The sequence below is a fragment of the Pristiophorus japonicus genome, chromosome 1, assembly GCF_044704955.1.
Source record: "Pristiophorus japonicus isolate sPriJap1 chromosome 1, sPriJap1.hap1, whole genome shotgun sequence".
Taxonomy (NCBI): Eukaryota; Metazoa; Chordata; class Chondrichthyes; family Pristiophoridae; genus Pristiophorus; species Pristiophorus japonicus.
The window spans coordinates 500,775,862-500,792,649 of NC_091977.1; the positions used below are offsets into that span (position 1 = coordinate 500,775,862).

General features: G+C 48.4%; 1 protein-coding gene across 7 annotated transcripts in view; it reads right to left on the bottom strand.

Moving 5' to 3' along the window:
* The window catches only part of fam135b (family with sequence similarity 135 member B), a 528,209-nt gene that overhangs the window by 244,060 nt on the left and 267,361 nt on the right, over positions 1–16,788 (bottom strand). For all 7 annotated transcript variants that reach the window (XM_070895461.1, XM_070895487.1, XM_070895479.1 and 4 more), the window contains one exon: positions 10,531–10,670. In XM_070895461.1, coding sequence (XP_070751562.1) covers positions 10,531–10,670 — 140 coding nt within the window. The remainder of the gene's footprint in view (positions 1–10,530; positions 10,671–16,788) is intronic.

The following is a 16,788-nucleotide window of genomic DNA, read 5'->3' on the forward strand; positions in this document are numbered from 1 at the left end:
GGGAGAAGGAGATTGGGGGGGAGAAGGAGACTGGGGGGGAGAAGGAGATTGGGGGGAGGGGGAAGGAGATTGGGGGGAGGTGGAAGGAGATTGGGGGGAGGGGGAAGGAGATTGGGGGGGGAAGGAGATTGGGGGGGGAAGGAGATCGTGGGGGAAGGAGATTGGGGGGGGAGGAGATTGGGGGGGGAGAAGGAGATGGGGGGGGGAGAAGGAAATTGGGGGGGGGGAGGAGATTGGGGGGGGAGGAGATTTGGGGGGGGAGGAGATTGGGGGGGGGAGGAGATTGGGGGGGGGAGGAGATTGGGGGGGGAAGGAGATTGGGGGGGGAAGGAGATTGGGGGGGAAGGAGATTGGGGGGGGAAGGAGATTGGGGGGGGAGGAGATTGGGGGGGGAGGAAGGAGATTGGGGGGGGGAGGAAGGAGATTGGGGGGGGGGGAAGGAGATTGGGGGGGGAAGAAGAATGGGGGGGGTGGGAGGGAAGGAGAAGGGGGAGGGAGGCTGAACGGGCCGGGACCTGGTGTCGGGTCCGGTCCAGGGGTGGGGGCGGGGCGGGGGGAGGGAGGGAGATAGAGGGAGGTCAGGTCGAGGGGAGGGAGGTCAGGTCGGATCCAGTCCAGAGGCGGGGGTTGCGGGGGGAGAGCGGGTGTCGGGTCCGGTCCGGGGGCGGGAGGGGGGGGGGGAGCGGGTGTCGGATCCGGTCCGGAGTCGGGGTAGGGGGAGCGGGTGTCGGTTCCGGTATGGGGGCCGGGGGGAGGAGCGGGTGTCGGGTCCGGTCCTGGGGGGGGGGCGGCGGAGAGAACGGGTGTCGGGTCCGGTCCGGAGTCGGGGTAGGGGGAGCGGGTGTCGGGTCCGGTCCTGGGGGCGGGGGCGGGGGGGGGGAGCGGGTGTCGGGTCCGGTCCTGGGGGCGGGGCGGGGGGGAGGGAGCAGGTGTCGGGTCCGGCAGGGGCGGGGGGCGGGATGCGGGAGTCTGGTCGGGAGGAAGCAGGAGCTGGCCGTTGGAGGAGCCTTATTCACGCAGCCCCAGTGAGGCCATTCAGCCAGGGCTAGGGGCTGCGTGCTTCGGGCCCCTCCCACACAGTTTCGGGCACCTGGAGCTACTGCACTTGCGTGCCCACTGTAGCGCGCATGTGCAGAGGTCCCGGCACTGTTTTCGGCGCAGGGACCTGGCTCCGCCCCCTGCAGCTCCTGCTGCGCTGCGCCGAGGGCCAGAGGACCTGCAGGGAGGTGGAGAATACGGAGGGTTTTTTTAGGCGCACTTTGTGGCGCGAAAAACGGGCGTCCAGGTCGAGACTGCGCCGTTCTAGGCGCGGCTCGAAACTTGGGCCCTACAGGTGGCAATCGCTGTAATCAGTGAAATCAGCAGATCTAAAGAAAACTTGGGTTTTTGTGTGCTCATATAGGTGATAAGAACCCCATTAAATGTTAAGCCTTGTTGGAATAGGTGTAGTTGGGGTTTGTAACAAGGTATTGACTCCTAAACAACCGCTGTAGCCCTGAAAAACTATTTTTTTAATTTGTGGAGTTTCAAATTTCTCCGTTATGATAAAAGTTACAATTTTAAAAAAATCTTTAAAAGAACATTTTTCAAAGTTTGTTCATGATATTTCAACTTCTGCCTTATCTCCATGTGAAAGTCCCAATCTTTATTTTGCTTTAGGTTACATTTTGAAAAGATGAGGATAAAAGCTGCTTTTCATTTCCTGGTTTGATGTCTGTGAGAATTCTTCAATATGATTGGCTGCTTAGACAGCTGGTTGACATCCCTGTAGGTCCTCGCTGGGAATTCCCATTTCACTGCGCTACAATCAATTGCACATCGAGAAAGGGAAACTTCTCACGACAGAGATCACGAGATCTCTGAAGGCAGCTGTCTTTGAGGCCAGTGGCGACCGTCTTTGCTTTGCCACTGACCGCAAATTACGGGCCTAAATGTGAATGTTCTGACTACTTAGCTGCATGCTGCATATGGGGGCTGGTGGACACCATTGAAGTCCATGACGGCCACACCTGCAGTAAGTGTCTGCAGCTCGAGGAACTGCGGCTCCATGTTGATGAGCTGGAGGCCAAGCTGCAGTCACTGCGACACATCAGGGAGGGGGAGAGTTACCTGGACGCTGCATTCCAGGAGGCAGTCATACCCCTGAGGTTAATTAATTCAAATTTGATCCTTTGATCCGTGGTCAGGGCCAGGAGGGTGTGGGGACCAAGGAGATAGTCATGGAGAAGACTCAGCCCTTGCCATTGTCTAACAGGCACGAGATTCTTGCTCCCTGTGCGGATGAGAGCAAGGACTGCAAGGAGGATGAGCAAACTGACCACAGAACCGTGGTACCAGGGGGCCATTCAAATGGGGGGAGTAAAAAGAAATGTGATAGTGGTAGGGGACGGTATAGTTAAGGGGATAGATACTGTTATCTGCAGCCGAGAGCATGAGTTCCAAAGGCTGCGTTGCCTGCCCGGTGCCAGGGTTAAGGACATCTCCTCTAGGCTGGAGACAAACTTGGAGTGGGAGGGAGAAAATCCAGTTGTCATGGTCCACGTAGGTAACAACGACATGCGTAGAACAAAGAAAGAGGTTCTGCTGAGGGAGTATGAGCAGCTACGGACTAAATTAAAAAGCAGAACCACAAAGGTAATAATCTCTGGATTACTACCTGAGCCAAGAGCAAATTTGCATAGGGTAAATGGGATCAGAGAGATGAAACATAGAAAATAGGTGCAGGAGTAGGCCATTCGGCCCTTCGAGCCTGCACCACCATTCAATAAGATCATGGCTGATCATTCACCTCAGTACCCCTTGATCCCTTTAGCCTTAAGGGCCATATCTAACTCTGTCTTGAATATATCTAATGAACTGGCATCAACAACTTTCTGTGGTAGAGAATTCCACAGGTTAACAACTCTCTAAGTGAAGAAGTTTCTCCTCATCTCGGTCCCAAATGGCTTACTCCTTATCCTTAGACTGTGACCCCTGGTTCTGGACTTCCCCAACATAGGGAACATTATTCCTGCATCGAACCTGTTCAGTACCATCAGAATTTTTTACATTTCGATGAGATCCCCTCTCAATCTTCTAAACTCCAGTGAATACAGGCCCAGTTGATCCAGTCTCTCCTCATATGTCAGTCCTGCCATCCCGGGAATCAGTCTGATGAATCGTCGCTGCACTCACTCAATAGCAAGAACGTCCTTCCTCAGTTTAGGAGACCAAAACTGAACACAGTATTCCAGGTGAGGCCTCACCAAGGTCCTGTACAACTGCAGTGAGACCTTCTTGCTCCTATACTCAAATCCCCCAGCTATGAAGGCCAACATACCATTTGCCTTCGTCACCGCCTGCTGTACCTGTATGCCAACTTTCAATGACTGATGTACCATGACACCCATGTCTCGTTGCATCTCCCCTTTTCCTAATCTGCCGCTATTCAGAAAATATTCTGACTTCATGTTTTTGCCACCAAAGTGGATAACCTCACATTTATCCACATTATACTGCATCTGCCATGCATTTGCCCAGTCAACTAACTTGTCCAAGTCACCCTGCAGCCTCTTAGCATCCTCCTCACAGCTCACTCCACCACCCAGCTTAGTGTCATCTGCAAACTTGGAGATATTACACTCAATTCCTTCATCTAAGTCATTGATGTATATTGTAAAGAGCTGCTGTCCCAGCACTGAGCCCTGCAGCACCCCACTAGTCACTGCCTGCCATTCTGAAAACGACCCGTTTATCCCAACTCTCTGCTTCCTGTCTGCCAACCAGTTCTCTATCCACGTAAGTACATTACCCCCAATGCCATGTGCTTTAATTTTGCACACCAATCTCTTGTGTGGGACCTTGTCAAAAGCCTTTTGAAAGTCCAAATACACCACATCCACTGGTTCTCCCTTGACACAAAGATTAGTGGGAAAGCGGGTTGTGTAGAGGACACAGAGAGGCTGCAAAGAGATTTAGATAGGTTAAGCGAATGGGCTAATGTTTGGCAGATGGAATACAATGTCGGAAAGTGTGAGGTCATCCACCTTGGGAAAAAAAACAAAAAAAGGGAATACTATTTGAATGGGGAGAAATTACAACATGCTGTGGTGCAGAGGGACCTGCGGGTCCTTGTGCATGAAACTCTTTTAGAGTCTACCTGTGAAAACATAAAACAATAACGGTGCCACCCAACCTGGGTGACACTCCAGACATTTACAAGGCCCTTTTTTTCCCCCCCTTTTTTTTTTTTTTGTGTTTTTCTTTTTTTTGGTTTTTTTTTTGGGCACTAAAATCACAATTTTTCCCCAGTGCCCCCTATAAAAGGGAAGGGGACACTAAAAGCACCGGCAATTAAAACAAATTAACTTTAAAACGTAAAATCAAATTAAAATTTGGTTGCCGGGCGTGATGATGCACTCCAGTCCCTCCGGTGCCCACCTCTCGCGGAAGGCCGCGAGCGTACCGGTGGACACCGCGTGCTCCATCTCCAAGGACACCCTGGACCGGATGTAAGAGCGGAAGAGAGGCAGGCAGTCAGGTTGAACGACCCCCTCGACCGCCCGCTGCCTGGACCGGCTGATGGCACCCTTGGCCGTGCCCAGGAGCAGTCCTACGAGGAGGCCTTCGGACCTACCCGCTCCCCTCCGCACAGGGTGCCCAAAGATCAGGAGGGTGGGACTGAAGTGCAGCCAGAATTTCAGGAGCAGCCCCTTCAAATAATGGAACAGGGGCTGCAACCTCGTGCACTCAATAAAAACATGGAACACGGACTCCTCCAGACCGCAGAAATTGCAGGCGGCCTGGGTGTCCGTGAACCGGCTTAAAAATTTGTTGCACGGCACTGCTCCGTGCACCACCCTCCAGGCCAAGTCCCCGATGAATAGTGGGAGGACCCCTGCGTAGAGTGCCCTCCATCGGGGACCCCCGCCTCCTCCGGACGGCAAGATGGTACGCCATGGCGTGTCCGGACGGCCGGCGAGGATGGCAAAGTTGAGGGTGTGCAGGAGCAGCCCGTACAGGAAACCCCTCCGCGCGGAACTGAAAGGCACGGAGGGGATTTCCCCGAGGCGGCTCAAGTTGTGAGGCGCCGGCCCCCGAGGGAGGTTCCGGGGTTTGGCGCCGATGAGGAATTCCGTCCGGACGGGGGTCAGTTCGGACGGGATCTCCCCACGTGCTTGAGCCTCCTCGATACACCTAACGGAGTCAGGGCCCAGAGCTGTTTTTAGCGACTCGATGGCATCGGCCGCGCGGCGGACGTTGGCAGAATTTAGGCGCCGCGCCAGCGTGACTGGCGCCATCCAGCCCGCTCCTCCGCCATCGAGCAGGTCCCTGACCCTGGTCACCTCACCAGCCACAGCCCTCTCTTCCGACCGCCACATGAAGCCTCGGCCGTGGAGGTACGGATTCCCGAGCAGCGGTTCCTGCAGGACGGCCGCCACTCCAGCCGGCGGAGAGCTGCGCTTGGTGGAGACTTTGTTCCAGACCCTGATGAGTTCCCTGTAAAAGACAGGCAGCTCCCGGAGGGCGGTCCTGGCACCCCCCAAGTTCACAAACAGGAGCTGCGTGTCATAATTGAGGTCGAGCTGCTGGCGGAAGAAATACCTCGCCAGAGCACACCACCTAGGAGGGGGCTCGACGTAAAGGTATCTCTGCAGGGTCTGAAGACGGAAAGTCGCGAGCTGGGCGCTGACGCACACCAACGACTGACCGCCCTCCTCAAGCGGGAGACTCAAGACCGCGACAGAGACCCAGTGCTTCCTGTTGTTCCAGAAGAAGTCCACCAGCTTCTTCTGTATCTTGGCGACAAACGCAGGGGGAGGGGTCAAAGTGACCAGCCGGTACCACAGCATTGCGGCCACCAGCTGGTTTATGACTAGCGCTCGACCCCTGTAGGACAGCACTCGGAGCAGTCCTGTCCAGCGCCCTAGGCGAGCGGCGACCTTGGCCTCCAGCTCCTGCCAGTTCGCCGGCCAGGCTTCCTCGTCGGGGCTAAGGTAGACTCCCAGATAGAGGAGATGGGTCTCCTTGTGCATGAATCCCAAAAAGTTAGTTTGCAGGTGCAGCAGGTAATCAGGAAGGCGAATGGAATGTTGGCCTTCATTGCGAGAGGGATGGAGTACAAAAGCAGGAAGGTCTTGCTGCAACTGTATAGGGTATTGGTGAGGCCGCACCTGGAGTACTGCGTGCAGTTTTGGTCGCCTTACTTAAGGAAGGATATACTGGCTTTGGAGGGGGTACAGAGACGATTCACTAGGCTGATTCCGGAGATGAGGGGGTTACCTTATGATGATAGATTGAGTAGACTGGGTCTTTACTCGTTGGAGTTCAGAAGGATGAGGGGTGATCTTATAGAAACATTTAAAATAATGAAAGGGATAGACAAGATAGAGGCAGAGAGGTTGTTTCCACTGGTCGAGGAGACTAGAACTAGGGGGCACAGCCTCAAAATACGGGGGAGCCAATTTAAAACCGAGTTGAGAAGGAATTTCTTCTCCCAGAGGGTTGTGAATCTGTGGAATTCTCTGCCCAAGGAAGCAGTTGAGGCTGGCTCATTGAATGTATTCAAATCACAGATAGATAGATTTTTAACCAATATGGGAATTAAGGGTTATGGGGAGCAGGCGGGTAAGTGGAGCTGAGTCCACGGCCAGATCAGCCATGATCTTGTTGAATGGTGGAGCAGGCTCGAGGGGCTAGATGGCCTACTCCTGTTCCTAATTCTTATGTTCTTATGTCCACTCTGCTAGTTACATCCTCAAAAAATTCTAGATTTGTCAAGCATGATTTCCCTTTCATAAATCCATGCTGACTTGGACTGATCCTGTCACTGCTTTCCAAATGCGCTGCTATTTCATCTTTAATAATTGATTCCAACATTTTCCCCACTACTGATGTCAGGCTAACCGGTCTATAATTACCCGTTTTCTCTCTCCCTCCTTTTTTAAAAAGTGGTGTTACATTAGCTACCCTCTAGTCCATAGGAACTGATCCAGAGTCGATCAACTGTTGGAAAATGATCACCAATGCATCCACTATTTCTAGGGCCACTTCCTTAAGTACTCTGAGATGCAGACCATCAGGCTTTTGACAAGGAATTGAGTGTAATATCTCCAAGTTTGCAGATGACACTAAGCTGGGTGGTGGTGTGAGCTTTGAGGAGGATGCTAAGAGGCTGCAGGGTGACTTGGACAGGTTAGGTTAGTGGGCAATGTTGGGGAAGTCCAGAACCAGGGGTCACAGTCTAAGGATAAGGGGTAAGCCATTTAGGACCGAGATGAGGAGAAACTTCTTCACTCAGAGAGTTGTTAACCTGTGGAATTCTCTACCACAGAGAGTTGTTGATGCCAGTTCATTAGATATATTCAAGAGGGAGTTAGATATGGCCCTTATGGCTAAAGGGATCAAGGGGTATGGTGAGAAAGCAGGAAAGGGTGAATGATCAGTCATGATCTTATTGAATTGTGATGCAGGCTCGAAGGGCCGTATTGCCTACTCCTGCATCTATTTTCTATGTTTCTATGTTTCTATAATGAAGTCAAGCAGAGTCAGCATGATTTTATGAAAGGGAAATCATGTTTGACAAATTTGCGGCAGTTCTCTGAAGAAGTAACGAGCAGGGTGGATAAAGGAGAACCAGTTGATGTCGTATATTTGTATTTCCAGAAGGCATTCAATAAGGTGCCACACAAAAGATTACTGCACAAGATAAGAGTTCTCGGGGTGGGGGTAATAAAGTAGCATGGATAGTGAATTGGCTAACTAACAGAAAACAGAGAGTCGGGATAAATGAGTCATTTTCAGGTTGGCAAACTGCAACTGGAGGGTCATGAATCTTTGTAATTCTCTACCCCAGAGAGCTGTGGAGGCTGTGTCTTTGAATATATTTAAGGTGGGGATGGACAGATTTTTGAATGATAAGGGATTCAAGGATTATGGGGAGCAGGTGGGGAAGTCGAGTTGAGGCCAGGATCAGATCAGCCATGATCTTATTGAATGGTGGAGCAGGTTCGAGGGGCCAAATGGCCTACTCCTGCTCCTAGTTCTTATGTTCTTATGTCTGCAAATGTCACAGTTTTATTTTTGCTTTTTTTGATGTATATCCTATTTTAATTGATTCCTAAACAAACGGAATACATTTGAAAATCTGTCATCATGAAGAAGCCAAGCAGAGGAGTTTCTCCACAGGATGGAAGTAGGTGCGGAGGAGGCGGAAGAAGAAATCTCATGAAACCTCCCAGTATTTAAAATGGAACTGTTGTAATCAGTCTTTTTGATTCACCTGAGGTAGCAGATGACTCAAAAGCATTCCGACAGGCTATCACGCTAATAAAATTATTGCCTTTTTAATTTAATTTCTTTATTGAAGCAATTTTCATGCTGCTTTTAAAGTGTTATTTAAAAATACTGGATAGAATTGCAAAAAATAATTTTTAGCAGAACAATTGTTTAATCAATTTTTTTAATAACTGATTACTTAAAATTGTTTTTTGCATTCGGAAATATATATAATATATATATGTATATAATATATAGATAATATATAGATAATATTATATATGCATAATGCTTACCATATAATGGTTGGTGAAGAAATTCGATGCACGCAAATTCTAAATATAGTGTTTGCAGAATCTACTTTGGGCTGGAAATTGAAGTCGGAGGCTTCCCGCGGGTGAATGTCTCTGAACCGCACGGAAAGTACGCACCTATCTAGTGCCTCCATAACATTTGAAGACTCGCACTTCTGGGCCTGCAGGCATATGCTTGCGTAAAGACCCACGTATTCCAGGAGCGCATGCAGCTTGCAAGCATCCCTGGGATCACATGGGCCGGCCCAACCAATTACAAAGGGAGGTTCCCATTGTGCTAATGGTGATTCAATTTACGTACGGAATCCCCATAAGCATAATTAGGCATCCCCTAAAAAATACATTTCACAGCACTTAAATAAAAATAAATCATCACATGTTCAAAATTAAAGTACAATTTAATTATATTTACCTTTAAAACAAAAATTTAATTCTTTGAAAAATAAATGTAAACGTTTTTCAGGGGGCCAAAAATAACCTAAACTAATCATTAAAAAAAATGTATTTTAATATGTATTTAAACCATTAATTTGTTAAAAGAAGGCCGTACGCAGCAAATAGCCCAACTCTGCGCCAGCAAACGTCCATTTCCTGCAGATTGGTACGATCAGTCAAGACGAAACTTGACTGATCAGAACTTGCGGGCTACTTACGACTACATACGCTGTGTGCACATGGTCATAGGCCCCGGAAAATCCAGGCCCTTGTCTCTGTGACTCCACAGGTTGGCATGCAGGAGGAGGGTGTGAAGAGAGGGAAACCTAGAGAGTGCAGCATACTTGCACTCTCCTCATGCAACAGCTCATAAGAACATAAGAAATAAGAGCAGGAGTAGGCCATACGGCCCTTCAAGCCTGCTCCGCCATTCAATAAGATCATGGCGGGATCTTCGACCTCAACTCCACTTTCCCGCCCTATCCCCATATCGCTTGATTCTATCATCCATTTTGCCAGCATCAAACAGGAGTCAGAGCATTTGCTCACAGACTCTGGTTTGAATATTCGTCTCTTTGTTCTTGGTTATTACTTCCCACCCCCCATCCCCACTCCTTAAAAAAGGCTGTAACATATGTAACCCCATATACAGCCACTTGCCTTTAATTATGAGCAGCGGCTCTTTAAAGGCTGAATGCTCATGATATTCTGTGAAGGACGCTTCATCTTGCTTCCATTAAAAGGCTCAAGCAGTGCTGTGAGTGTATAATATCGATAGGCATTATCTGTACCATCATCCAGCAAGCTCAACGCATCATGCTGCCAGTGTGTAATTTGGGCTTTGCTCAGTGGCCCTGGTGGCTTTTTTAAAAATCCAGGATCCCTGAATCAGGCCTATATTTTCTTCTCAATTTTTTACATAAAAACGCATACTATCCTATCTTGACCGTGACTGTTTTGATCATTCTCCTCTCAACCTCTTTCCTAATTAGTGATGCTGTAGGCGCAGAGGAAATATGTTGAGAACTTGATGGCAAGTAAACTGATCAAAGACAGAAAAGTGATGAAGACTGTCGGTATAATAACTATTGACTACTTCCTGTACACAGAGCTTTCCCTCATTTATTTGATCGGTTTGCTCAGTATTTAACAGTCCATTAAACTGGCCAATTGTATTCTATTGATCTGGTTTTTGTGTGTGCGTTTCTTCTGAAGGTAACATTTAACACGTGTTATGTTCCCAACATTTACAATAAGAGGGAGCTAATCAAACAAGACATTCTGAATGCAGGTTTGCCATTTATTTGTGGAGACAACTGTGAAGAGAAAAGATTATAAGGTGAATTCTGCAATCTGATTCCACGAGCAGATGGAAGCACAGGTCTGAACTGGGCTACAATACAGTGGTACTGAAGATCTGACCCATGCTCCTTTCAAATGCAACTTCCCCCTATGAGCAATAAATGTATCCTTTCCTGTGCAGTGTCGTTGCCCTCGGGACACAGTACTCAATAAAATAACTCACCCTGTCTCCATCCAATAAGAGGTGAACTCTGAAAAGGCTGGGATCGTTCACTACGATATCTTCATTTCTGTACAGGATCTGGAATATCCTGCTGTAAACTGTGTTGTCATGAATGAAGGGTGGGCTGGGGACTGAATCACCTGCAAAAAAAAACAAACAACTACTAAGTACACACAGAAAAAAATACTTTTACCGTTCAAAATAATTGTGTAACACAATTCTGATTACAATTTTTTTTTTAAATTACTAGCGCACCCTAAATAAAAGAATTCTTCGAAACAAGAAAAGACCATAACACACAATAAGCTCAAACCTCTTTTCAGAGATCAGTATTATCTACCACTTTCTCACCATATTTCTCAATTCCTTCTCTCTTTTTGGACTGTCTGCTTCAGTGGCTTTCCCCGAGCCTCCCGGTCACCTCACTAGCCATTCCCTATTCCAGACACTTCAACCCAAGTTCTGACAAGGCCACAACAGTGAGATCACCCTGATCAGAGTAAACAATGGCTTCCAGTGTGATTGTGATCATACCTTCCTCAAGCTCTCTGACACCTTCAACGCTATCAACTAACACTACTTGAGTCCACCTCATGGTACCGCACTCTTGTGGCCCCACTCCCATCTGTCCCAATGCAGTCCTTGGATCTGCTCAAATGGCTTTTCACCCTGTCATTGTCATCTGCAATGTAGCCCCGGATTCTATCCTTGCCCAGCTCCTATTTATCATCTTTGTCACCCCTTGGCAACCACAAGGTCAGCTTCCACATGCAAGATAAATCCAACTCTACCTCTGTGTCACCACCATTGACTGTTGCTATAATACTGCTACTCCTACTACGACTACTTTTTTTGTATTTATTCGTCCATGGGCATCGCTGCCAAGGTCGGCATTTATTGCCCATCCGCTGCAGTTCCTGTGGTGAAGGTACTCCCACAGTGCTGACTTTGTCATAGCAGTTTAGTACAACTGAGTGGCTTGCTCGGCCATTTCAGAGGGTAGTTAAGAGTCAACCACATTGCTGTGGGTATGGGGGTATGGAATCACATATAGGCCAAACCAGGTAGATATACCGAAATGACATTAGTGAACCAGATGGGTTTTTACAACAATTCGGTAGTTTCATGGACTCCATTACTGATACTAGCTTTTTAATTCCAAATTTATTTAATTAACAATTTAAATTTCCCCAGTTGCCATGGTGGGATTTAAACTCACGTCTCCGGATTATTAGTCCAGGCCTGTGGATTATTAGTCTCGTAATATAACCACTATGCTACCATAGTGCTACAACAACTTATGGAGCATCTTTAATGTAGAAAAACAAAGACTGAAAGAAAAACAGATGCCAATCTAATGAAAGAGAACTGATCGGAAGCTTGAGAGAGAGAAATGTCGAGAAGCAGAGACGTTCACGGAATTCTCGAGCACGTGGCCTTGTGGCTGACGACACAGACACCAATGGTGAGAGGAAAAGTGGGGGAAGGAATGCCCAAGAGACCTGATTCAGAAGAACAAAGAATTTGCAGTGGTGAAGAAGGTTACAGAGGGCAAGCTATGGCAGGTTTTAAATACGAGGATAAGAATTTTAAAATTGAAGTGTTGGGGTACCAGGATGCAATGTAGATCAGCAAGGATGGGGCAATGAGTAGACTTGGTGTGGGATAGGGAATGCGCTGCAGAGTTATGGATGAGCTGATATTTGCAGAGGGTGGAGCATGGAACTCTGGCCTGTAGAGTACTGGAGGTGACAGGAACATAAATTAAAATTTCAGTGGCGGATGGGCTGAGGGAGGTGTGGAGTTGGTGATTTACATAGTTGGAAGTAGGTGGTCTTTGTGATGGAGAGAACATGGGGTCAGAAACTCAGCTCGGAGTAAAACAGGACACCAAGGTTTCAAACAGTCTGATTCAACCTGAGTAAGTGGCCAGGGAAGGGCAAGAGTGACTGCCACCAAGCTCATGGTCTACAGGGCTGTAGTAATACCCACCCTCCTGTATGGCTCAGAGACATGAACCATGTACTGTAGACACCTCAAGTCTCTGGAGAAATACCGGCAACGATGTCTTGCAAGATCCTACAAATCCCCAAGGAGGACAGACGCACCAACATTAGCGTCGTTGACCAGACCAACATCCCCAGCATTGAAGCACTTGATCAGCTCCACTGGGCAGGCCACATCGTTCGTATGCCAGACACGAGACTCCCAAAGCAAGCGTTCTACTCGGAACATCATCTCAGCCAAAAATCCAGCCCCAAGTGCTGGTCAAATCAATATTTCCTACAGCCGAACACCAGCAAAGCTGAAGACACCTGTTCAGGTTTCACCATCATCCATCCAGATGTATTAAGGTTTTGACTCCACTGATCTGCCTAACTGCTCACTGGGTCATATATCCCAACCCGCTGCCTATATTCCTGTGACTTTGAATTAATGCTGGCTCCCTATTCCACTATTAGAGACGGATCTTACTGCTATTACACCCCTGCCCTCCGAAATTCTCTCAGTAAACCACGATGCTTTTTACTTTTCTCCCCACCTTCAAAAGGTCTCCGTAAAAAACGATGCTTCCGAGGTGCACCATTGGAATCTCATCTCCCCTCCCTCTCACTCAAATTCAAACATTATTTTACACGACGAGTGCTATATAAATATGACTACTTTCGCAGTAACGTATTCTGCAACTCCATCAACTTTTGGGTGAAAAAGATCTGCCTGACTTGCCTTCTAATTCCTACCTACCGAATTTTAAACCTGCGTCCCTTGGTATTTGAATACCTCATTTTATTGAGTAATTCACTTGAAATTTTGTGAATTACCTTCGTAAACTCAAAAACTTTATTTAGATCATTTCGGAGACCTTCTTTTGCAAAAAAAAACAAGTCCAACGTGATGTGACTCACTGTCATTCAAATATGTTACGGCACAGAGCAGCAGGCTGTGGGTTCACATCTGTGATTACTCATATCATGTGTTCTTGAGTTCAGTCATACCATCAGAAGAAGCACAACGTGAAAATTTAGAAAAGAAACATTGCTGAAAGTTTTAACGCTAGCACACTCAGGTGGGGCTAAGAGGCGGCAATAGGGCAGTAAGACCTTTTCGACCGGGGGCAGGCAGATGGGCCGACCCATCAGAAATTGACCCCGGGCTGGGAACAGCAGAAATGGGTTTCTGTCCCGCCCGTGTTCCCGTCCCGTTAGGCACATGCCAACCCTTTACTGCCCGGTGCCGATCCCTTCCCGCCCAAGGTCCCGGGTCACTGGCCCGGCAGAAACCATCCCTGGTGGCCCAGTGGGTGCCATTATAGTGGCTGCAGAGCTCGCAGTGGCCCTCCCCTTTAACTGAAGGGGGAGGGACATCGCTACGCGTTAGCACGGCACATCTGTGTCGTGATGACGTGCTCAGCGCGGCGCTGATCGACACTGCCCACCTTCTGCCCCGCTCGCGACCCACTTCCACCCCTCGGCCACCCCAAACACCACCCAGACAAATTAAAACACTTAAAGAGGCCAATCATTTATTTCGAAAGGTACGCTCCCATTTGGGGCGAAGGTCAATTTCGGCCCCATAATATCTCCTTGAACAGACCGACAGGACCTCAACAGATCAGTTCATCTGAACGACAGCACCTCCAATAATGCAGCACTCCCACAAGTGTTGCTTTACGATTTCTGCCTAGATCATCTTCTCAAGTCCTGGAGTGAGGCTCAAATGTACAAAATTATTACCCAAAAGCTTGACTACCAACAAGTGATTCAAGCTGACAAACTGTTTACACTTGTGAATCCCCATCCCGACCATGCCTGCGAGGTCAGGGGCTGAGCAAAGGCCAGTGACAGAGAAAAAGTTGAAGGGAATGTGATCACTAGGTTGAGCTTGTTCACCTCCCCATGGGAAGCCTGGCAGAGGCCTGCCAATATGCTTCGGCTGGAGAAGATGTTCGAATTCGGGAGCGATTAAGATGAGGAGAAAATGTTAAATCTATCGCCGCCTCCCTCAAAAATAAAAATGAGATCTCTGCACAAAACATTATGGGGCCGAAATTCAGGATCCGGATAAGGCCCATCACCGCCGTTTTGCGGCAGCCATGTGGCGGAATCGAGTGGCTGCCGTGTTGCAGTCGATGGGTCGCCCCGACCCAAATTTAGCTCGCCGATTTTTCGACCTGTCCCCACTTCCGCCCCGCTGCTGCCGACTGCCGCAAGCGTGTCATCAAAGCACGCGCCGCCGATCTCCTGCATCTCCAGCACACTCCGCCCCAAATTTACCTGCAAAAATCGTTGATCTGCCATGCGGTGCCCCCGACAGCTTTTTCTGTCGGTGCACCTTGTTTCTTGTCTGTGGGCCACGGCAGCGCAGCAGCCCTTCAAGGGAAGGGCACATTGCCGCAGCCGCCATGCTTTTATTTTTGCCGGCCGACTTCCCGATCGGCTGGCCAATTAGTGCCCCAGGTTCGGCCGGGTCGCCAACATGCAACCTGGCACTCCTGGCTGAAACCCTCCCTGATGGCCCAGTGGCCCGAACCGACAGAATTGCCAATTCTCTCCCCTTTAAATGAGGGGAGAGACGTGGTGACGTACACGCACAGTGACATCACCACCACTCTGCCGCTGAGTGACAGAGGCGGATACTGGGTCCCACCCCAACTCCACCCCTCACCAGGAATCACCACCGCACTTCCGTCCCCACTATGACTGACTTCCGGTCCGATGCGAAAAAAAGTTCAACTGGAGAAAATCGATCGGAAGGCCGTCTCATCGTACCCGGCGGTAAGAACAGGTAAAAAAAATCGTTGGTGCGCCAGCTTTCTGGCCTGCTTGAATTTTGGCCCCTATGTTTAACTACTAAAACTTACTATTCAGCTTGGTAAAGAATTTATTTTTTCAAATAACACTTCAGAAACCTCATATTATTGCATGCACTACAGTAACACTATGCATTCAGTGAGATTGCTATTCGTGCTTTTGATGCAATTAATGATTGAACAATTCAATGGACTACAACATGTTTACTTCTGCAGTAATATACAAAATGTAATCAGGTTTCTTGCAAAGACCTAGGGACTGAACAAACAAAGCGCAGCTAGTAGCCTTCCAATATATTTTATTCCCAATTAGAAGTTTAAGGTGTCTGCACTGTTAACGTATGCAAATGTGGTTTTATTTTCCATTTAAGACCAAAGGACTTAATTAATTGAAATTTTCCTGTACCTCAAACATCAAATGTTTCCAAACATCTGTACACCATTTCAAGAGTGTTGGAACCCAGGGAGACTGGGTGGGGGAGCTAGGTAATTACTATCATCTTTCCGCCTATTGGTCCTGGCCAATTGTCTCCCCTGCCCTGAAGGTGCTCTCTCATGTAGTTCCACGAGTGCTGGCAGCCCTCCAGTATGTGTGAGTGGTGACATTGAATGTTGGCAGACAACTCAATCTGGGTGATGGAAGGGACATTCACAGCTATCCGGATCCACCAGAAAGCAACTTAGTTTGATTGCCTCCCATTCCAGGCAAACTCTAATGCCCTTACCAACACTAACTGAAATTCATTCAACTCAGCACAAAGCAGAGACCAAGCTCGAGACCTTCCTGATCTGTAGCACTCAGTACTACAATAGGCACTGGCATCAAGATACAGCAAATAAGATTCTGTTCAAATGCAAAACAAACATTAGTGTTCAATGGTCAGCAGTAGTTAGGGTTAGATTTATTGCCATGTGTTCTTTTTTTTCTACATGAAAATCAATTATTTGTTTAAATACAGTCTTTAATACAGCTTCCTATCCTGCTAACTGACTCTAGTAAATCTAAAAACCTATCACTCTGCCACAGAATATATTATTCCACTTGCCTGGATGAGTGCAACTCCAATAACACTCAAGAAGCTCGACACCATCCAGGACAAAGCAGCCCACTTGATTAGAAGTCCATCCCTCCACCACCAGCTGACTTTGGCTGCAGTGTGTACCAGCTACAAGATGCACTGCAGCAACTCGCCTAGGCTTCTTCGGCAGCACCTCCCAAAACCGCAACCTCTACCACCTAGAAGGACAAGGGCAGAAGGCGCATGGGAACACCACCACCTCCAAATTCTCTTCCAAGTCACACACCATCCTGACTTGGAATTATATCGCCGTTCCTTCATCGTTGCTGGGTCAAAATCCTGGAACTCCCTCCTTAACAGCACTGTGGGAGTACCTTCACCACACGGACTGCAGCGGTTCAAGAAGATGGCTCACCACCCCCTTCTCAA